This window comes from Elgaria multicarinata, chromosome 15, assembly GCF_023053635.1.
Source record: "Elgaria multicarinata webbii isolate HBS135686 ecotype San Diego chromosome 15, rElgMul1.1.pri, whole genome shotgun sequence".
In the NCBI taxonomy this organism is placed as follows: Eukaryota; Metazoa; Chordata; class Lepidosauria; order Squamata; family Anguidae; genus Elgaria; species Elgaria multicarinata.
In genome coordinates, this window is record NC_086185.1 from 26,961,696 (window position 1) to 26,985,828 (window position 24,133).

Genomic DNA, 24,133 nt, shown 5'->3' on the forward strand with positions numbered 1-24,133 from the left:
GCTCACTAATGATTTTTCAGAGCTCTTTGGTGATGAGGGGGAGGGGCGGACGCCCAGCAATTCCATCCTCATTGAAACCATGCAAATGTCATGCAAATCTGGATGGACACAATTTTTAACTGCACAGGAGCTTACAAGATTGGTGTGTGTGTGTGTGTGTGAGAGAGAGAGAGAGAGAGAGAGAGAGAGAGAGAGAGAGAGAGAGAGAGAGCGACCCAATAGTTAGCAGAGCACTCTTAAATTCAAGTTAATGTATGCACATGCACATGCAAAGACAAAAAGGAAGTCCCCTGCACATTAAGACCAGTCAGCATAGACAAGACTGGGGTAGATGGAGAGATTGTTTGATCACGTCTGAAGGACGCTTACTGTGCTCCTAACAAGAGCCATCTCTTGTGGCTAACCTCAGTTGCGCTCCCCACTATTCCTCAGCTTCTTGGCTCAGGCGTAAGAACCAATGGCAAAGGGTGTAAGTGCAGCATCCACTTTGCAACTCAGAATCTCATGCTCAAATCTGCTTTTTTCCTCCTCCCTCCGGATCGCCTACCCTTTTGTGCTGTGCCTTTTTAGATTGCAAGCCTATACGCAGAGACGGTCTTATTTTTTTAATCTTTGTACCCCTTCCTGGTAAAGGGAAGAATAAAAATGCTATAAATAAATAGCAAAGTCATCCCAAGAGAGGAAGTGCCTCACAACGAGGGCAGGAGGCCAAGGAGCCCTTTGCCTGCATCGCAGCTTGCAAGAGGGAAAGCTATTAGCGTGGAGAGGAGCCCTTGGGACAAGGAGCCCTTGGGGGGTAGTAGCTAATATTAGGGTGACCGTATAAAAAGGAGGACAGGGCTCCTGTATCTTTAACAGTTGTATTGAAAAGGGAATTTCAGCAGGTGTCATTTGTATGCAAGCAGAACCCGGTGAAATTATTTATTAATTTATTATTCCAATTGATTACATTTATATCCCGCCTTTTTTCCTCCAAGAAACCCAAGGCAGCATACATAATCCTCCTCCTCTCCATGTTATCCTCACAACAACAACCCTGTGTGATAGGTTGGGCTGAGAGTATGTGATTGGCCCAAAGTCACCCAGTGGGTTTCCATGGCCGAATGGGGACTAGAACCCGGATCTTCCAGCTCCCAGTCCAACACTTTAGCCACTACGCCACACTGGCCCTCTTCATCACAACCGTTAAAGCTGCAAGCGCCCTGCCCTCTTTTGTATCAGGTCACTCTATTATAGCACATCCATGGAAATGAAAGGAACTTAAGTTAGTCATGACTAACCTGTGCCTCATTCATTTCAATAGGTCTACTTTATGTTGGACTGACATTGGATACTACTCTTGGAGTCCAGGCCAAGCTGTTATTTTCTGTTCTAAAGCAAGGATGAACAAACAACCCCGTTTCAAATTTTGAGATTCCCCGGCTTCTGACTTTTATTCGGCACACCCAAGCCCCAGTTGCACTACTTGCATGGGTTTCTGCAATCATTTCCTCCCCACCCACGTCTCCCCTTAAAAAAAAGAAAGGGGAAATAAGTCCCATCTACATCTGGACTCCCTTACACAGCACGTTAACTTCGCCATTTCCGTATGAAACCACAGCGATCTACACAAATTAATTTGAGCGGATGCTACATCGAAGGACTGCCTTTATTCTTACAGTTGCTGGAGAAACCAGAATTAATGCAATGGATGGCACACCAAAACCTCATCCATTTGATGTAAATCAATGCATCGCACATTTAAATTGCTCCGCTTTCTTTCAGGAAAGTACATTGAAGTGATTCATTAGGCGCTTTTCTGTTCGCAAGAAACGGAGCAATTCTCTTCGGCACGCTGGAGCATCTCTGGTAGTCAAATTTAAAAAGCAATCAGGTCTACTAATATCTTCCTCTCGCAGCCATTTACATCAGCCAAGAACACAAATCTTGACAATTCTGATTTAAATGAATGAGGGGCAAATTAACCTCAGCTAATGCACGGCAGCATCTGGAACTGCACGGCCAAACGTCACCACCACCTATATTTTATTTATTTAGAAAATCTACACCTTCTTCTCCCAAGTTCAAACAAGATTTGATAATTTAATATAACACACTGCCACGTTCGGAACAGATCGCACGCTATAAATATGAATCTCCCCTACAGCTTGGATGTATTTCAGTACCATTGCGAGCAATCATTTATAGCACCATTTTAAAATTTATAATATTCCCCCAAAAGCAAAAAGAATGTGGCTTGACGTACAGAAAAACTACTTTCGTCGAGCACTTGAAAGCTTTGCGGATGCGTGGAAATCACCCGCTCCTAAATAAGGACTGGCAAGGATGACAGATTGGATGAAATGAAACATAATGAATAATTCATGCTAGCTCAGAGCAGCCGGCAAATTCCACCGATGCATCTCCCTACAAAGCAACGCTTTCACCTGTATACAGATGCAAACCATTCCGGAGTTTTTCACCACGACCGCCATGTGGCTGCTTTTAAACGTGTGGCTGAATAGTTCATTCTGCAACCAGAATCCGGACAGGGAGAGAACATTATCCCAGTCCAACAGATGTTTGCTCTGCTTACGGGAAGCTTGGGGTGGGCGGTGACAAGGGGCAGGGCCTTTTCAGTGATGGCCCCTCCATTATGGAATGAGCGTTGGCCTGCCTGGTGCCATCGCTGTCATCTTTCCAGCACCTGGTTGAGACTGTCCTCTACTCCCAGTCAAGTGATGGAGCACTTCTACCAGCATCTAAACAGGTCTAGTATTCGATTGAAATTGTTTCTAGTTGTCTAAATGGTTCTAAATTTTGTATATTTATATTTTTATCCAGTGTTTTATGCTGTATTCTATGCCCTTATGAACTGATGTAAATAATCATTATATCATCATCGGCACAATCCTATGCATGTTTAGACAGAAAAAACTCATACATCTCCAGCGTTTGCCAGTGAACTGTGCTGGCTGGGAAATGCTGGGTGGATTTTACCCCTGTCTAGAGTTGCATAGGATTGCACCCTAAGTCTCACCAACACCATCTGACTAAATGTACAGCAGTCTATGGGCCTGTCTCTGCTTTAGGATGAGTTTTCAAAAGGTTTATTAAGAGCAGCCGTTGCCATACGTTTTATCTCATAGAATCCTAGAATAGCAGAGTTGGAAGGGGCCTACAAGGCCATCGAGTCCAACCCCCTGCTCAATGCAGGAATCCACCCTAAAGCATCCCTGACAGATGGCTGTCCAGCTGCCTCTTGAAAGCCTCTAGTGTGGGAGAGCCCACAACCTCCCTAGGTAACTGATTCCATTGTCGCACTGCTCTAACAGTCAGGAAGTTTTTCCTGATGTCCAGCTGGAATCTGGCTTCCTTTAACTTGAGTCCATTATCTGAGAATATAGGAATAAATGCGAAGCCTTGTTGGATCAGACCAAGGCCCTATCTTGTCCAGCACTCTGCTCCCACAGTGGCTCATGGGAAGCCCAGAAAAGCAGGATATGAGGGTAAGAGCACAATTCCGCTCAAGTTCCCCAGAAACCAGTATCAAGAGGCATACCGCCTCTCTTATGGGAGGTTAACAGTTGTCATGAGCCAGCTGTGCTTGCTGGTATTTGGGGTGGGGCAGAAGGGCACTGCCACGACACAGGCTCTTGACAACCGGCCTGTCCACGGACACTCCCTGCTCAAGCTAAGCGCCAACACTTTAAGAGCCTGAGGTGAGGGACAAACACCACCTTTCTCCAAACTATGTGGAGAAAGGGGTTAAGCAGGAATGGTTTCAGGAATAAAATAACGCGCTGTGAATTATAGGTGCTGATGGTGAATTAATGTCAGAACGGGTGTTATATGTACATAACTGCAGATGGTAAATGCCAAGGAGACACGTGGGATTCTGGGGGTAGTAAAACAAACGGAATAAAAATGTATTTCAATGTTCACAAACTTTGTTTCATAATAAAACTTTGCAGACCCTTGTTAAAACCTCTCATCCAATCCTTTCTCTCTTCTCATACACGCTTTCCTTTCTTTCACGCCTTCACTCTTGAACTTTCTTTATTATCAGGATTGTTTAATATACACCAACTGTAGGGTGACCCTATGGAAAGGAGGACAGGGCTCCTGTATCTTTAACAGTTGTATTGAAAAGAGAATTTCAGCAGGTATCATTTGTATATATGGAGAACCTGGTGAAATTTCCTCTTCATCACAACAGTTAAAGCTGCAGGTGCCCTGCCCTCTTTTAAATCTGGTCATTCTAGTATAGCTCCTGCAGCTTTAACTGTTGTGATGAAAACAGAATTTCATCAGGTTCTCCATATATACAAATGATACCTGCTGAAATTCCCTTTTCTATGCAACTGTTAAAGATACAGGAGCCCTGTCCTCCTTTTCATATGGTCACCCTAACCAACTGACTATCTGCACCCTACACTCAAAAGACAACCCTCTTTACCCCGATCCTCTAATTCTCCCTCGAACCAAAGTACTTCAAAAACACCCCCCCTTATCACCCCAGTCATTCCCTTATATATCCTCCTCCTCCCTCCTAAGATATTCAATCTCCACCCACTCATTCTAAACACAACAGACTTACAAATCCTAGACATACATTAGGGAACTGACTTGTGGGGTGTAACGGCACAGGCGCCCCTATTGTAAACACACCATCTCCTTGTCCCAGAGCCATGGGTCCATCTTCCTCCAGCCTCATGGTTTTCTCAGTCTCTTTCCTTTCACTCTGTTTCACTTGAGTGGAAAGAGGCACAACCGAGAAACCTACACGCAAAAAGGAGAGGCGGGGAGGGTGTGTGTGTCATTTTTTGCTTAGAGCAGCAAAACCAAGCTAGCAGGGAGTGAGAAACATTATTCACAGCTCATTTGCATACATTGGTTTAACCAGCAATCAAAACAACAACAAAAGACCCAGAAAGAGCAGAGATATCATACCCCACCAACTTCAGATTAACGTCCAAGAAAATTATTTCGTCAATTCAGCAGATATCAAGCAGTGTGGATACAACTCCATACTCCATTTTACATCTTAAGAACATCAGAAGAGCCCTGCTGGATCAGACTGAAGGTCCATCTAGTCCAATGTTCTGTTCACACAGTGGCCAACCAGCTGTCAACCAGGGACCCACAAGAAACAGCACCCGGTGGGTTACTGCCTCTGATATTGGAGGCTGCACATAGCCACCAAGACTTGTAGCTGCAAAGTGAAGCACTGTCCTCCAGGGCCAACTTTATTTGGGTTCAAAAGCGTGGTTTTGTGTTTTGGCGTTTTTCAAAGGCAGCCGTGTGTATATAATACATTGCAACACTCAAGCCTGCATGCTACAAGAGCCAAGATCACTGTGCCAAGATCATCTCTTCAAAGTGGTTTGATAAGAGGCCTATTTCATCTGTCCCACTGGTCAACCAGGAATTCTAGATCTTTTAAAATAATAATAATACCAAGACCTACATTGAGGCAAAAGTGGAATAACCTGCAGTGATCCTTAAGAACATAAGAAAAGTCATGCTGGATCAGACCAAGGGTCCATCTAGTCCACACAGTGGCCAACCAGCTGTTGACCAGGAACCCAGAAGTAGGACATGGGTGCAATAGCACCCTCCCACCCATGTTCCCCAGCAATTGGTGCACACAGGCTTACTACCTCTGATACTGGAGCCATCAGGACTACTAGCCATCGATAGCCTTCTCCTCCAGGAATTCGTCCAATCCCCTTTTAAAGCCATCCGAATTGGTGGCCATCACTAATTCCCAGCACCCAGTGAGTGTTGGGAATTCTGTCTGAGCCCTTTCCACAATTCTCCCCTCCCCAAGGTTCCTTGTCAAGAGGGAGCAACCATTAAACCGCAGTAAAATTCCAGCCCCCATTGACACACTTAGCTTCATTTCTACATGTTTCCGCTGTTCGAACGATATGGCAGATGGTGCTACAGATGGAAGAAGAATTTGCATGGCTTAGCAGAGCCTCCCCCAGCCTGATGCCCTCCAGATGTCTTGTACTGCAACCCCCATCATTCCCAGCCAGCATGGGCCATGGGCCAGCACGGGCTTAGGATGTTCTCAGCCGCTTTCACAATGTAAGGTTTCATTTCCACCTGAAACGCATTTGCTCACGGCGCACAGCCATGATGACCTGAGATGATTGTTGGGGGGTTGTTGTTCACAAAAACTCAGCTAAAGCCATCAGAAAGCGGGCTGTGGTAATCTGAGAAGCCTCCAGCGTGGCTTGCCACACATTCACCCTGTCCCAACCCAACTGCTCCTACCTCTGGTGGTGGCCTGTTCTTCCCTACCTCCCCACCGGCCGTATGTAACACGGCCCCTGGATTTATTGCTATAGACAAGATGCCTTCCATAGGAATTAGCTGAAAGCTGGAAAATCTCTCAATTCCCTGACAGTCTCTTACCCAGGTTTCAGAATAAAAACAAAAACAAGCCAACACACAAAATGCATTGTTTTCTGCTCTCTTTGCCAGAAGCTCTGCGGTTCCTGCAATCAAATTACCCCAGAAAATCACATTTTCTCCCTAATCTATTCTACCCGTAATAAACCCCCAGGGGCTCGTTGGGTGTTTAAGGCATCCGTATAAAAGTCTGCTCCAAAGGAGACTAGAATTCCCAAGTCATCGCTGCTTGGAACACAGCGACATGCCCCAACTTTCCAGCTGTAAAGGGTTGCTCCAAAAAGAGTTATTCCTCCTCCTCCTCGGCTTTGGGATTTTTGGGTGGTGCCACGACACAGGCTCTGAGCAACAGGCCTGGCCGCGGACGCTCCCTGCTCACGCTAAACCCCACCACTTGAGGAGCCTGAGGCGAGGGACAACCACCGCCTTTCTCCAAACTATGTGGAGAAAAGGGGTTAAATTGGAAGGATTTCAGTAATAAATCAGAGCGCTGTCAATTAAACGTGCTGATGGTGATTTTATGTCAGAGTGGGTGTTAAATGTATATAACTGCAGATGATCAATGCCAAAGAGACACGTGGCATTTTTGTGGTAGTTAAAACAAACGGAATGAAAATTTATTCCAAGGTTCACAAACTGTTTCAAAATAAAACTTTTCAAAACCGTTTTAAAACCTCTCATCCAATCCTTTCCCTCTTCGCATACACGCTTTCCTTTCTCTCGCGCAATCACTCTTGAGCGTTCTTTATTATCGGTATTGTTTAATATACATCAACTGACTATGTGCACACCACACTCCAAAGACACCCCTCTCTACACTGACCCTCAAACTCTCCAGAACAATAGTACTCTACACACAGAGAGCTAAAGCACTAAAGGCTAAAGACTAAAAAAAGTACCTAAAAGTCCCCTCAGTCATAGAATCATAGAATCATAGAATCATAGAATAGCAGAGTTGGAAGGGGCCTACAAGGCCATCGAGTCCAACCCCCTGCTCAATGCAGGAATCCACCCTAAAGCATCCCTGACAGATGGTTGTCCAGCTGCCTCTTGAATGCCTCTAGTGTGGGAGAGCCCACAACCTCCCTAGGTAGCTGATTCCACTGTCGCACTGCTCTAACAGTCAGGAAGTTTTTCCTGATGTCCAGCCGGAATCTGGCTTCCTTTAACTTGAGCCCGTTATTCCGTGTCCTGCACTCTGGGAGAATCGAGAAGAGATCCTGGCCCTCCTCTGTGTGACAACCTTTTAAGTATTTGAAGAGTGCTATCATGTCTCCCCTCAATCTTCTCTTCTCCAGGCTAAACATGCCCAGTTCTTTCAGTCTCTCTTCATAGGGCTTTGTTTCTAGACCCCTGATCATCCTGGTTGCCCTCTTCTGAACACGCTCCAGCTTGTCTGCGTCCTTCTTGAATTGTGGAGCCCAGAACTGGACGCAATACTCTAGATGAGGCCTAACCAGGGCCGAATAGAGAGGAACCAGTACCTCACGTGATTTGGAAGCCCTTAGGAGTGATTTGGAAGCCCTTAGGAGTGATATATAAGGGAATATAAGTCATTCCCTTATATATCACTCCTCCCCCCTCTTAAGACATTCTAACTCCATCCACTCAGGTCTACATTCTAAGCCCCACAGACTTACATTAGGGAAATGACTTGTGGGGTGTAACGCCACAGGTGAGGTTTTTTTTTAAAAAAAAAACCCACAGGTGCCAGCCAACACAAGTAGGCCCTTTCACATCCATCAAAAACAGAGAAACACAGAAACCCCAAAGTTCATAGAATTTAGCCGCTTCACCTTCGGCCCTCAAACCAACTCTGAAGGATTTCCGATTCTATTCAGCTCATTGGGTGTAGTACTCCTTGAGCATTGTGCCTCTTGATGCCACTTGCTGAGAAACTTGTGCAGGAGGGTGACATCGCACTCATGTCCTGCTGGTGGACTCCTCATGAGCGTAAGGAGAGTCGTGGTGAATCAGACCAAGGGTCCACCTCATCCAGCACTCTGTTCACACAGTGGCTATGTAGCTGCCTGGGGGAAGACCCAAAGTAGGACATGAGTGCAACAGCACCCTCCTGCCCATGTTCCCCAGCAACTGGTATACATAGGCATACTGCCTCCGATACTGGAGGGGATATATAGCCATCATGACTAGTAGCCCTTGGTAGCCTTCAGTGGCATCTAGTTGGCAAACAGAATGGTGGCCTAGATTAGGCCTTCGGTCTGCTTCACTGCAGCTTGCTAACACCTGCTTTCTCAATACTGCCTTTCAGATTTAAGTTAGATTTTTATCCTGTTCTTCCCCCAAGGAGCTCAAGACGGTACACACTGATGGTGTCCCAACACTTTAATTCTCTCACCTATCCTTTGAGGCAGATTACGCTGAGAGCTCATGATCCAGTTAACAGGTAACACCAGCTCACGGGTTGTTGAATTCTGGGTTGTTGTGATGTGTGAATGTGGCCACACTCTTAACAAACCATGGTTTGTTCATGCATTCAAAGTTCCCAGAGTGATTCACCCACAAACAACCCAGAAAAAGAATCCAGGGTTGGTTATTGGGTTGAGAACTCTGGGTTGTTTAAGCCATGGATTGTGTGCATTAGAGTGTCAGATTGGATTGGGGAGACCCATGTTCAAATCCCCACACAGCCACGAGGCTCACCTTGGTCCAGTAATTTTCTCTCTGTCAGCCTAACATACTTCACAAGGTTGTTGTAAGGATAAAATTGGGGTGGAGGAAAGAACCACAAATGTTACCTTGAACCCCTTCAAGTAAAGGTGGGATATAAATGAAATAAGAGGTCAAAATACTGAAACCTTGGATAGTTTTTTTTTTTAACTTCTGACTGAAACCCAGAGTGGATTCACCACCCCACTGACTTTGGGGGCTCCAGTCTCCACTGGCCACGCCCTCTGATGTCATCCAACCCACAAAGAGCCCAGTGGGGAGGGGCAGTCCAGCCCCCACCTCAAACATCTTCCTCATTCCCGATCTACACATGCACACACACAAACACACAGCTTTTATTTCTGCCTGATCTCAGCATAAAGAACTTTGGCTAATCCCTCAACAGCTGGCAACTGTTAAATTGACAGCACAAAGAAAATGAGCACAAGTTCATGTAACAGGTGTGAGGGGGAGGGAAAAGCAGGGTTGTTCACACCCTTGTTTCCATTTTTAGCCACCACAAGCTGCAATCACAATAATTGCTCGTCAAGAAGACAGTGTTTCAGAAAAAAGTGTCACCATAGCTATTAAGCGGGCTGTGCAATTATTTTATTATTATTTTTTAAAAAAGAGTACACAGGCAGTGAAACTTGTGTGCGTGTTTTTTTTAAAAAAATGCCTTTCAAGAAGCAGAAATGCTCCGGAAAAGTTCAGCACTCTAGCGGTTGGAATTGGCTTCTGCTTCGCCCAGGTATTGCAAGCCACAACATAGCTCACAACGCTTGCCAAAACATTTCACTAGCCCGCACGTCAATGCATATATACCTGAGTTTAGTCATTGGGAGCATGTTGGCTGCCAACCACTACCAACTTCCTTTGTATTTGCAGAAAGAATCTCTCCACCTGCTCGCCTGGAATCAGATCGCCCTCGCCACAGGTGACCAAGCGCTCAGCTCCATTAAACTGATGTACTGAAGGGTGTGACATAACAGTTGAGAACATGAACTATGAGCTAGAGGAGGCCGTTTCACATCTAAGCTCTGCAAGAAGCTTACCTATGAACACAGGAAGCTTCCTTATGGCAGGTCAGATCATTTGAACACCCAGCCCAGCGTGGCAGCATTGTTCCCGTCACCTTCCAGGGATTGAACCAGGGACCTTCTGCATGCAAAGCAGTGGCTCTACTTGCTGAGTTATGGCCCTTCCCTAATGGGCCCCCAGACAAACCTTCCCTACCTCTCAAGCATGGGAGATATGTTTATTTATTTCATAGAATTGTAGAGTTGGAAGGGGCCTATAAGGCCATCGAGTTCAATCCCCTGCTCAATGCAGGAATCCACCTTAAAGCATCCCTGGCAGATGGTTGTCCAGCTGCTTCTTGAAGGCCTCTAGTGTGGAGAGCCTACAACCTCCCTAGATAACTGGTTCCATTGTCATACTGCTCTAACAGTCAGGAAGTTTTTCCTGATGTCCAGCCGGAATCTGGCTTCCTGTCACTTGAGCCCAGTATTCTGTGTCCTGCCCTCTGGGATGATCGAGAAGAGATCCTGGCCCTCCTCTGTGCGACAACCTTTCAAGTATCATGTCTCCCCTCAATCTTCTCTTCTCCAGGCTAAACGTGCCCATTTCTTTCCGTGTCTCTTCATAGGGCTTTGTTTCCAGACCCCTGATCATCCTCGTTGCCCTCCTCTGAACACGCTCCAGCTTGTCTGCATCTTCTTGGAGGAGTCCAGAACTGGACTCAATACTCCAGATGAGGCCTAACTAGGGCCGAATAGAGGGGAACCAGTACCTTGCACAATTTGGAAGCTATACTTCTATTAACGCAGCCCAAAATAGCATTTGCTTTTTTTGCAGCCACATCACATTGTTGGCTCATATTCAGCTTGCGATCTACAACAATTCCAAGATCCTTCTTGTTTGCATTTCTATACCGCCCAGTGGCCTAAGCTGTCTGGGCGGTTCACAAAAATGAACCGCACTGTCCTACTTGCACGGCTGTTATAAGGATGTCATAACCATCCCTTGGTGAAGCATCCTTAGGCATAGGCAAGTGTGTGACGCAGCACAGAGTTTTGCAGCTGATTTTCCTACACACCAATTTACAACATGCATTTCATCAATCCTGCATTCGCTTGTCAACAAGAAGTTCTGACAAAGGAAAGAGCTGCTCCTGGTTTTACACATTGCAGACCTCTCTCTTCCCCCAAAGCAGGCAAGCCATGTTTGGGGAGGGAAGGGGTGGGTTGGTACCATTCAGAAACCAATTCAATAAGCCCTTGTCAGTAGCATGCTTCTATTTCTGCCTATAAATTTTACTGTGGACTTGAATGGGGTGGGGGAATTGAAGAGCACAGTTAAGAGTCTTTCTTTCTCAACAGATTTGCAATTGAAAAGAGACTCCAAGGAGAGAGAAAGAGAAATTCCAAAAAAAGGCACAGAGAAGACAGACAAAGGAACAGGCCAAGGTATCTCATCTTGGAAGGGGAGATAATGATTCTAAGCCTTCTCCATAGATGGCGGTGTGGTGTCAACCAGTGGAAAAGGCATTCTAGAAAGGCGCATATACACGCAATCGGTTTCAAATAAATCTGTGCTTTGACTTGATGGTTCAGATGGCGAGGGGCAGAATAAATATTAAGTAGAGACGTTGTCAGTGTGTCTGCCAGCCACAGAATATCACAGTGTAGTGTCATATGTACACATACACATTCTGTCCTTTAACCGCTCCTACATCTTATGCCTCGGGTGCATAAGCCTTTTAAATACAAATGTAAAATTATAGCAATCAAATATTTCTTTTAAGGCATTCCAAACCACTGTTTGGAATGGGGGCAATTCCCCGTGCCAACAATTCTCATTATCACTGATGGTGAAGCTTTGTTGGTTGTTTTAAATGACTGCCCAGTTGCTCATATCTAACAAATTCAGCCCCAGAAAGTGCCAAATGGAATACCCAAATCCAATTCAGGAGCAACAACTCATCTTGCTTCTTACAGCAAATCATTCAAATCCATGGCTTTTTAAAAAAAACAAAATTAAGGCCAAGGAGCTCATAACTATGGCCGGCTGGTTTTATTTTGTGCCGGTGCTGCAGCTATAGGTCTGTTAACAGACACCCACCCCCCAAAAAAGGAAGAGATTTGCAAAGAAAGCCCAGAGGGCCTTCTCTGCTGTGGCACCCTGGCTGTGGAATGAGCTCCCTAAGGAGGTTCGCTTGGCACCTACATTATATGCTTTTAGACGCCTGGTGAAGACCTTTTTATTCTCCCAACATTTTAACAATCTATAAATACATTTTAACATGGTGTTTTAAATTTGTAATTTTGCATTGCTGCTGTTTTTATCTGGTTGAGCTTTTATATTGTATTTTATATTATGGTTTTATACTGTTGTTTTATACTTTGAATGGTTTTAATTTTTGTGAACCGCCCAGAGAGCTCTGGCTATTGGGCAGTATAGAAATGAAATAAATAAATAAATAAATAGAAATCCATCACCAGGCGGCTGATTTTCAGAAGGATACGTCCCTCAAAGCTAACGAAGAAACCGGATTCACAAAAGGATCAGGTCCCATTTGTATGGAGTAGTAAGTAAAGAAGAACCACAAGAAGGCAGCAGACAAACGCTTCTCAAACTGCAGGCCTTCTAGAACCGGCACAACCAAAACTGCTCATAAGACACATGACTGGGAAAAACCACAGGCTTTGTTTGAGGATGGCCGCTGAAGATGAGCGGAACGGCCTGCACGTTTCTTTGTTCCATGCGTCCACTTTGGGAAGGGTCCCTGCCTTGCCTTGCCTCTAGCATTATAAAGCTCTTCTTTCTGCCTTACACCCCTCCAAAAGACGCTCCAATTGGCCCAAATTCATACGCAGCTCAATCTTCTAGCATTTGGGGTTCATCGCTTCCCTGGTTCACCGCTGATGCGTGCATGCTGCACTAATGATCTCAATACATTTAACACATCAGAGCGACTCAGAATTGCACCCTGGAAAAACAAAAATCTCCCGGTGCATTATCTCGCTGTAGTCAAACCAGGTTTCCAGCCCCAAACAGAAGATCTTTCATATCGGTGACTTAGATCAGTAACACAAAAGCAAACACAGGCACCAACTCACAGGACCTTCCAGAACAAAGAACAAACAGGCGTCAATTCAAATTATTGGGACAGACCCTGAAGTCAGGGAAGCTCGCGCCAACAGTCTCCCAAAATGGGGCCACTCGACAAAAAGAGTGTTTAACTATTAAAAATTGTGCTTTTGTATGCTTGGCAGGAGCTATGCTTTTGCAGTGCAAACAGGCAAACCACTATCACAGTTCCTGAGACAAAAAGGCCTGCGTTAGCAAGCGTAAGTCTCTCATGTTCTCCCAGCTGGTTGTCTGTAGATGGGCCAAGCAAAAGAAGGGAACAAGAGAAACAAAATACATCCCTCTTAGCCCTGGAAATCAAGGAAGGAATTTTCACATTTCTCATTTATATCTACAAATTAATAAATATAAGAGGTATAGATTCTTCTCCCTCCATAGCGTGCCAAGCACAAAATATGTTGCTCCTATTGGAAATGGGAGAAGGCAATCCCAGAAAGCACACACACACACACAAACTTTTAAAACCAATGAATGAGCCTGCAAGGATCAGCAGAGTCTACCTTCCCCAACCATAGCTCTGGCTATTGGGCGGTATAGAAATGTAATAAATAAATAAATAAAGAGATGCAGAGGAAAGTGCCAAAAGAAATTACAAGACCAGCTAGGCTCTCAAAAAGAGATTCACCTGCACCCACCCACCCCTGAATTTGCATCACCTTTAATTGTCTTCCTGCAAGATGGGGCTATTTACTACAATGAGACACCTGAAACCGGCAGGCAGTTTCACTGTTGCTGAATGCAAACAGCTGTTTGGACTTTACTGCAATATGATCAAACACTTTTGGGCCATATTGGGGTGGGGGAATTAGCTCAGAGGCAGGATGGTAATTTTTAAAATAGGGAAGAAAGTTAGTCATATGGCTCCCAATTATTTTAATGTCATTATTATTATTATTATTATTTCCCTGATATCTTTGAGCCTGCTTGGTAATATCTTCTAACTCATTGTAGTAGAGGGATCTCTCTGGGAATAGAAAAGGCCTAAAAGAAGAGACAGGTGTCACTTCTTGGTTAGGAGCTGTATATATTTGGTTTTTCATTGTTTGGCTCAATCTGAGTACTAGCCAGCGGGCAAATTAACCTTGTATTGTGAAAAAAGCAATTTTTTTCTTAACATAAAAGAGCAAAATCAAACAAATAGCACACACATACTTGACACTCCTAAATATTCCACTTTTGTGACTGCCTGTAACAGCAATTTTTCATAACAGAGATCAATATGAAAAAAAAAACCCCAAGAACTTTTAAGCCTCCTGTGTACAAAGCGGACTGCTGTAATGTGTTGAAATGGCCATAGAGCACCATGAAATTGCCCTTGAGTAGGCATCCAAGGGAAATTGTTTAAATTGCCTGATCAAAATTTGGAGACGCAGGGATGCTTTGGAAAAGCCGCTAGAAACGGTTGGGGTTGAAGAGGCCAACTGCTCTATGGGATGAAAGACTGGTTGAGTTCGGACGACACATGCTAAGACACATGCTAATCCACCGGTGTTTCCCATTCTGTTCCTATTAACCAACCCACCCACCCCAGTTTGATTACCGTGTCCTCCAAACTCAGCCCCTGGCTCTCTCCAGTGAAGCCAGGGGAGCCTTTACCCAGAAAAAAGACGCCTTTCACAGCCCTCTCACCAATGTAATGAGTTTAGTGGCTGGGTTTAGGCCAGCAGCATGGCTGGATCGGACCACACGTCTGTTTTAAGGCTTTAGCCCTAAACGCTATTTACACACAAACCGGTTTACTCAAAAATGGGACTTGCTTCCCGGTAAGCACGCCTTGGAACTTGCCGGAGAGTTCTCATGCCCGTTTCCCAGCAGTCCGCCGCGTTTTAAGAGCGGGCCCTAAATCTCCAGGTGCTTCGTTTTGTGTTTTTACAGGTGGATCCATCCTCTCCCGGTCCCGGATTGCGCGGGGATCAGCGGCCCCTCCCCGCCGGCCAGGGCACGCCGGAGTCCACGGGTCTTCCCTGCCAGGTAAGCTGCGCCCGAGGCAGCCCGGCTGCCTTCCACCTACAAGCCCCCGCGGCCCGCCCGAGTCCTCCTCCCCGGCCCGCTCGGCCTCACCTGGTGGGTCGGAGCTTGGCGTCCTTCTTGCTGTCCACGACGGCCGGCACGCAGTTGGTGAGCTCGGTCCAGTCGGCGTGCAGCCCGCAGCTCCAGCCGGTGGAGAAGCGCGAGAAGAGCCACGTCTCCCGCTTGCCCGGCCGCAGGCAGGTGCACTTCTTCTGGCCCGCCTTGCACTCGCACGGCTGCTCCAGCTGGATGTTGCGCACCAGGTGGCGGCCGAAGGTGGTGCCGCCCGTCTTCTGGATGTGCAGGAAGACGATCAGGTCGTCGCCGGCGATGTGGAAGTCCACGCGGCGCAGCAGCTCGGCGGCCGAGAAGTTGAGGCGCGGCACGAAGCGCGCCGGGCTCTCGTCCTCCGCCCGGTACGGATCGCCGCCAGCGCCGGCCTGGCGCGAGAACAACGCCGCCGCCGCGGGCGACGACGAGGCGGCGCGGCCGGCCAGGCGCTGCCGCAGCTGGCACTCGCTGCCGGGGCACACGTACTGCAGCACCAGCCCGCCGAAGAGCAGCAACATCAGCAGCGCCAGCAGCCCGCGGTGCCAGCGCTCCTCCATGGCCAGGGCGGGCGCATCGCCCCCGGCCCCGGTCACCGCTCGCCCCCGCCGCCGGGCATCGCCCGCGCCGCTACCTCCTCCATGCTGGCCGGGCAGGCCCCGCGTCCCGGCCGCGCCACACGCGCCTCGCCATGGCGCACGGCCCCAGCGCCCCGGAGGCAGCGCCGCCCACGCCGCCCGCTCTTGCGGCGGCTGCTGCTGCTGCTGCTGCTGCTACGGCGGCGGGTGCTGCGTTCCCTCGGCCCCGCTGCTGCCGCCGCCGCCGCTTGCCGACTCCGCCGCTCGGCCCGCCCGCTGCGGCTCCAGCGCCCGCCTCCGGCCCGCCCCTCGACGGCTGCAGTCCCCGCCCCAGCAGCGGCCTCTCCCGCAGAAGCCTTTGTCCTTTCCAACGCGCGCTGCCTGCCTGCCTGCCTGCTTGCTCCTGCCGCCCTCCCAGCCCGGGCTGGCCTCCGCTCTCGCCCACCCACAAGGCAAGCCCCGCTGATCGGGACGCCCCCCGGCCTCCGAATGGGGAGACCCGCCGCGAGGCCCAGCCTTGCGGGCCACGCGCGCCGCGGCGCCTTGGGAAGGCCGGCCCCTAGTTTCTTGTTCCACCGCGGCCCCCGCGCCAAATCGTCGCTCGCTGCTGAGACCAACAGAAACCCCCGCTCCCCCCCCCGCGCGCCCTCTCTCTGGGCACCATCAATTCCTCCCCCCCCCCCGCCGCTTTGCCCTCTCTGCCCCCCCCCGGGCTATCACCACCATCTCCTCATTGGCCAATCTTTTCTTCCTGTGCCCTCACAGGCTCCCTGCCGCCCTCGAAACCCACAGAATCTCTCCCCCACTTCCCTGGGCTGGCCGAAGACCAATCTTGGGGGTCAGCCCAGGATCCCCCCCCCCCCATGCAACCAGAAACTTGAGTAGGTGAAGGTGTCCTAAGCCATCTCCAAAGAGCCCACCACCACCACCATCATCTTGATGAGACCAGGATCCATCTGGTCCAGCATCCTGCATCCCATGGAGGCCAAATCAGATGCCCCCCCCCCGCCCCGGGGAAGCCTATGAGCACTAAAGCAGTAGCCCCATGTGCCATGATACTAAGCGGTATGTTGCTTCTGCATATGGAAAGCCAGTGTGGTGTAGTGGTGAGAGTGTTGCGCTGGGACTGGGGAGACCTGGGTTCTAGTCCCCGTGCTCAGCCAGGAAGCTCGCTGGGTGACTTTGGGCCAGTCACTGGCTGAGTTCGGACGACACGCTAATCAACTTGGGAGGTGGTGGTGGTGGTAATAGGAACAGAATGGGAAACAACCATTGATTAGTGTGTCATCTGAACTCAGCCATTGACTCTCAACCTAACCTACCTCAAAGGGCTGTTGGGAGGAGGAGGATCACGTACACTGCCTTGGGCTCCTTGGAGGAAAGGCAGGATATAAATGCAACAAATAATGTAGAGAAATTTCATTGTGAACTATCCTGGCGGATGAGAACATTGGAAGAGCCCTGCTCTATCTGGGTTCCCACAGTGGCCAGCCAAATGCCCCAACAGGAAACCCACGAGCAAGACGGGAGAGCAATGGCTTTTCTCTTGCTGCTGTTTCCCAGCAACTGAGGCTGAGGGGCCTTCCCTGCCTCTAGAGGTTCCGTATAGCCACGGATAAACCTCTGCTGCTCCGTTAATTTGGCTAATCCCCTTTTAAAGCCACCATCAACAGAGCACTCTGCCCCTTTGATGATCCCAAGTTGCCGGCCCTGAAACACTCCACATCCCATTAGTTAGACTATAAGAACATCAGAAGTGCCCTGCTGGAACAGACCGAGGGCCCATCTTATCCAGCATTCTGTTCACAGAGTGGCCAAACAGCTGTTGGCCAGGAGCCCACAAGCAGGACATGGGTGCAACAGCACCCTCCCGCCCATGTTCCTCAGCAACTGGTGTACACAGGCATACTGCTAGTTCCCCTTGACTCACTCAGGATGTTTCCAGAATCAGTTGAGTAAGAAGGAAAATTAAACTCCTTCTCTTTTTGCAATCTATATTCAGACCTCAAAGGCTCTGTTTCTTTTATAATCCTTTCCACTATCCGAAAAAGCATTCTGGAAATAAGCCACAACGCAGGCTGGTGGAAACAATGAGGGAAACATCCAGCTAACTTGGGCCATTTCTACACCAGCCCAAAAGTGCGGAGCTGGTCACGGCCGAGTCCCTGTGTGTCCAAACGATGCACAGGGACTCCCGGGGGGCAGGGGGGGACGAGCACGGGTTTTCCCAGGGATAAATAATCCCTGGGAAAATCCGATTCTCCCCGCAGTCCCAGGATCGTCCTGAGACTACAGGAGGTGTGGCTGCCCATCCTGGCTTCTTCCCTCCTCCCTGCAAGTAGCGGGTAGCAGTAGAGGGAAGGAGCCGGGCTGAGAGGAATTGGGGGGAGAGGGGTCGGGGCTTCCCCACCCCCACTTACCTTTTGCTGGAACACAAGTGCACTCCAGCTCCTGTTGCTTAAAAAAATGGCGCCCTCCACTCTCTTGACGTCCCTCCTCCCATCCCGGATGTCATGCTGGGTATTTGGACACGGGGATGATCCCGGAAGAACGTAAGTCCGGGATCGCCCGCCCCCCCCCCCCTCTACACCAGGCTGGTGTAGAAATGGACTTGGTCCCATTTAGGAGTTTTCTCTCCCTGCCACCCAACCACCCACCCACTCCCAAATGTTTGTGCCATGTTGCGGGATTTCCAAATCTCAAAAGATGTTTCTTTCCACTCTTAGCTGCTGAGCAATCCAAGAAAGGGGTTGGGGTGGTATATATTTCCTCTTGGCCTTCGTTCGGTTCACTCTATGACATCACTGTGACCTACTGCCCTTCTTTTCTTTCTTTTTGAAAAAGTAAGACATTGCAGGAAACTCCAAATTTGACTGCTAATGCATGAGAATTAAAAGACGGCTGGAATGATTTAATGTTGAATCAAATTAATATATACCATAAAAGACCTGATGCATACAGGGGACGGCATTCCCCAACGAACCATTAGCAAGAAGGAGCTAAACAAACAGTGTTCCGATTTTCACAGTTGAAGGATCATTGCCCATTTTCTTGCATTGAGCCTCTCGCTGCTTATCACGTCACGAGCAATTTGGCTGCAGGAACCAGCTGTGCGTGTTTCCTTTTTAAAGAACGTCTCTCCATCGGGTTTGACCAGTGTGTGTGTGTGTGTGTGTGTGTGTGTGTAGGGGCAGGTATCAAGGAGCCCAATTTGGCGAAGGAACAGGCTACTATCTCTCCAGGAAGGAGCCTGGTTCCAAATTTTGCAGGGTGGTGGCACTTCTCTGGGTGAAGGGCTTCAGGCCTGCCATCGAAGTTGCAGTGTGATGCCATGGAAAGGCAGGGGTCAGCCAGGCTAGGCCCAGCATCAGCGCAGGGCATGGACAAGCAAATGCAGCATCCTGGATGGCCCACCATGGCATCCCCCTTGAGACAAAATTATTTATGTCCAGGGCCTGGCCCTAACTGGTCTCAGTGTAACCAGCAATGTAACAATGGAGTTTGAGGCTAGATCTGTACAGGGTCACAAAAGATCAGACTTCCATTACTGCCATTACAATGGGCCAGGCAGCTGCAGCCTGTGTGCCATCTCCAATTTGCCCCCCCCCCCATGCCTCTTGACACCCCCCACACATTGTTTTAAAGCATTTTTGCCCTGCTCTTCCATCAAAAAAGATCATAAGAAGCAAGTCAGTCCCTGCCTGCAGGTTTACAGTCTAAAAAGATGTGACATGAAAGGATAAAGAGGTGGGGAGGGAGGAGGAAAAAAGCAAACTCAGGCTCCACTTCGTTACAAAGTTCTTAAAAGAGACCGCTTAGGTGGAGACTGTGCAAGGAGCCCCATGTAGCTGACCTCTCAGCAGAGCTCCCATCTCTTCCCCTCCTGCAGCCTGATGAAATAGTTGCTGCTGACACCCTCCACTTCCGGTTCTTTTAAACAAGCTTTGCATAACCCCAAAACAGCCAGTGGGTCATGCAAGGGTTGTTTAACCCTTGAACAACCCACCCCTGCTGGGTTCAGGTGCCATGACAAGCCACGGTTGCAACCTGAATATGCAAAATGGTCACAGCATATAATGCAATCCACTGGGGTTTAACTCAGCCACGGTGAGTTGTCTGATCAAACGAACAGCCCTCGTCCTGACTGGCAGCTGTTCTCCAGGGTGCTGGGCACAGAAAAGTGTTTCCAATCCTGGTCGTTGACACTGATGGGCAGCAATGGCTCTCGGGTTTCAGCCAGGAGTTTTTCCAGCCCTACCTTCCACACGCAAAGCAGTCTCTGCTACTGAGTGCAGCCCTGATTCATCCCTGATTTAAATATAGGGATAGATCTGTTTACTGGAATGCACTCATTCAACGCAATGGTGAGCCCACTGCAGAACTTCAGACAGGATGGATCAGCTGCAGCAAATCTGGCCAGGTGAGTTAGGGCTCATCTACACCAACCAGGATACTCCACTATGAAAGCGGTATGAAAGTGGTATATAAAAGGCAGGAGCCACACGACTGCTTTATAGCAGTATTGAAATGCACTGCAGGATCTACACTACAGCTTTATAGTGGTAAAGAAGTGCACTGACAACTGTTGGGGCCCCTGACACATCTACACCAAGCAAGATATAACACTATGAAAGTGGTATGAAAGCGGTATGTGGTATGTGTGATGGGTCCCAACAGTTGTCAGTGCACTTCAATACCGCTATAAAGCACTAGTGTGACTCCTGCCTTTTATATACCGCTTTCATACCACTTTCGTAGTGGAATATCTACTTGGTGTAAATGCGCCCCTAGACTCTGCCTTTCTGTCCTGCACCTTCCCTCTGCCTCAGGACCATCAACCACACCATCACTATTCCAGCTTGCAAGGCGGTATGGCTGCCAATGGAAGCAGAAGTCAGGCTTGCTAGCATCGGTTGAAACTGAAGGGAGCTTAAGCAAGGTCTAGCCTTCTCCAGGGATACTGGAAAAATCCAAAATGGAATCAGATGGGTTTAACTTTTCCCAAGGACACATGGATTCCACAGACTTGAGGATCCCTTGTTTTTTTACTTTTCAGAATTTTGTGCAAATTTGGTTGTAGAAAAATACGTGAAAGTTTAAAAGAATCTCTGGTCAAAAATATGCTTTTTGCCCATAAGCTAAAGCATGAAAATTCACATGGGGAGGGGGGATTTGTGCATGGGGGGGGGGCATTTTCAACACTAACAACATAGTAAGGAGATGCCTATGCAATGAGACGGGTTAGCTAAGAAATTATTACATGGACCAGTTCAGTTCAAGGGTGATGTGCTTCCAGTTTAATATATAAACTAGTGCCATGATGAAAAATTTCTCCAATCTCTTTTTTGACCATTCTCAATCAATTGGATAGAAAAGAAAGGGCAATCGAAATGAAATTTAAAGGAGAAGTAACTCTGGAGAAACGGTCACGGGTTGAGTTCAGAGTTTCTGTGCTTCCTTACGTATGAGATGGCCAAGGTGTTCATATGAGTGTCCCATCTTCCATTGCACAATCATCTCTCTGCACCTGCATAGCTGTATCCACACTCACCCTCCAGAAATTGAATTTATTTGGAAGATCCTGGGGAAGGTGCTAAACCCTAAAAGATGGCAACTAGAGTTGAGCCAACATTTCTCAGAGGACAGTTTCTCTTAGACATGTCGTGAGGTTTTTCTTGTCTTACCCTACTAAAAGTAAAAAAGCCTCTTGCAGAGACTGAAACAAGTGGGCATGTGTAGCCTGGAGAAGAGAAGATTGAGGGGAGACAGGATAGCACTCTTCAAATACTTGAAAGGTTGTCGCACAGAGGGCCAGAATCTCTTCTCGATCATCCCAGAGGGCAGGACATGGAATAATGGGCTCAAGTTACAGGAAGACAAATTCCGGCTGGACATCAGGAAAAACTTCCTGAATGTTAGAGCAGTGTAACAATGGAACCAATGACCTACAGAAGTCGTCGTCTCTCCCACCCTAGAGGCATTCAAGAGGCAGCTGGACAACCATCTGTCAAGGATGCTTTAGGGTGGATTCCTGCATTGAGCAGGGGGTTGGACTACGGGCTCAAGTTAAAGGAAGCCAGATTCCAGCTAGACATCAGGAAAAACTTCCTGACTGTTAGAGCAGTATGACAATGGAATCAGTTACCTAGGGAGATTGTGGGCTCTCCCACACTAGAGGCATTCAAGAGGCAGCTGGACAACCATCTGTCAGGGATGCTTTAGGGAGGATTCCTGCATTGAGCAGGGGGTTGGACTCGATGGCCTTATAGGTCCCTTCCAACTCTGCTATTCTATGATTCTATGAATTTCCCCAAATTTTCTTCCTTGTTTTTTGGTGAGTTTTGCTGTCTCTCTTCCCCCACCCATACAATGCCCCAGAACAATGCTTGGCACAGGACACTGCAGAGGATGCAAAATGGGGGACAGGCGGCCAAAACAGTTGCTACTTGCAGTGGCGGCACAAACCCCAAAACCCTTTTTAAAAAAAGAAGCAGTGCTGCAACTCTTGCCAAGGTGGGCCCCACCTGTGAGAAATTGCAGGGGAATTTCTCCTCCTGCAGGAGAAATGCGGTGAAATTGTCTCTCCAGTTTCCCTGCCCACAAACCGGGTGGAGAATTTCAAGAGGTCCAGTGGAGGCTGGTGGTTCCAATGTCAGCGGGGCGATGGATCTGCTCCAGGTTTGATCAGAAGCAGACTGACCACTAAAGGAGCTATCCAAGGTGCTGATCGTGTGAGCCACTGCACAGGTCCCATATAAACCTCTGGCCCTTATACCAATACTTTAGGGAATACTGAATTACAGCTCCCAGGGCTGAGCCTGGCTCAATATGGAACCAGTTGCTTTGGCTCCAATATTGCAGATCCAAAAATGGGCTTGACATTGGCAGAGAAAAGGCTTCTCTTCCTCCCTCAAAGCCACCGAGAGAGTTATTAGAAAGTAAGACATCAGGACTCTGTGACCCACGGGGACTCGTCAGCAATGCAATAACGTGAGCCGAGATGACTAATAATCCCTCATGATGCGACAATCCGCGGCTGAATGGCTAACGCAGGCAGATTGCAAAGAAGGGGCGCGCGAGAAGAGCAGGCGTCAGAAAGCAGGCTTGATTCACTCCAACAATATCTGTTTTATAGGCATGACATGCAAAGGATGCTGCCAGATTGGAAGAAAAAGGACAGCCGAAACCACCTCCGTTATCTGTCAAGGACAAGCGCAATCTTGGTGGTATAATGAGGTCGCACACTGTGCTAAAAGGTTCGCTCGCCTGCTTTTCCTGTCATTGCTGTCTCTTCCCCCTCAAACCCATCATCTCTTTGTCTCAGAAACAAAGTAATGTCTCCATCCGTCACTTTCTGAGTTCCGATGCTTGGAGTTGGGCACTCCTCAGTTCTGCAAACATCATCATTATCATCATCATTATTATTAAAATAATAATGTTGTTCTTTTCTCTAGGCACATTAACAGAAGGGGTTTCGATGGGGCCAGGAGATCTCAACAGAAGGGGTCAAAATTCAGAAGGAAAGTTGAAAAGCTTGCTCTTGATAATTTTTTCTCCCTCTCCCTTCTAACGCTAGGACTTTGGGTCTTCCTATGAAGTTGGTAGACAGTAGATCTGGGACAAATTGCTCCTTCACACAATGCACAATTCACCTGTGGAACTCACTGCCACATGATGTGGAGGTTGCTGTGCGAGACGCTTTCAAGGAGGGTTTAAATATCCACAGCTATTGGCCCCCGCAACTAAAATGGAACCTCTGTGTTCAGAAGCAGCGTATCACTTGCTGAAAAGCGATAGTGGAACAAAGCTATGGCTTCTCATTGGGGCATCTGGTTGCTGGCCTGATCCAGCAGGGCTCTTCTCATGGATTTATTATTAAGAGCATAAATTTACAGGAGTTCGGAGCCATCCACCTATCCTATGCCCTGCCAGCAAAGGCCAAGTAGGGCGACGGGGGGACAGAGGTGATTTCATCTCTGTTTCCTTGTTTAAAATACAAAAACAGCTGGACAGGCCTCTCAGGCTGTCTAGCTGCCTTACCTTTCAGTGCGCAAGAAGAGTGCTGGAGAGGCCATAAGATTCTGCAAAGCCTGGGTCCTCCTCCCATTCCCACCCACATGTCCTTTCCTCCCTCTCAGTCTTCTCTTAGAAAGTTTCCCTCATAATAGAAGCTTTCTGCAGAAGCTGGAATTGGACAGTGGTGGTGGTGTAGGGAGGAAAGATTCATGATCAGATCTCATCTTCACACACTGTCTATGGGCAAAGAGGATGAG

General features: G+C 48.1%; 1 protein-coding gene across 1 annotated transcript in view; it reads right to left on the reverse strand.

Annotated features, from left to right (window-relative positions):
• The window catches only part of HS6ST2 (heparan sulfate 6-O-sulfotransferase 2), a 182,342-nt gene extending 166,435 nt beyond the window's left edge, over positions 1-15,907 (reverse strand). Inside the window, exon 1 of the mRNA XM_063141588.1 lies at positions 15,286-15,907. Coding sequence (XP_062997658.1) covers positions 15,286-15,842 — 557 coding nt within the window. The 5' untranslated portion in view covers positions 15,843-15,907. The remainder of the gene's footprint in view (positions 1-15,285) is intronic.
• Positions 15,908-24,133: the final 8,226 nt, after the last annotated feature.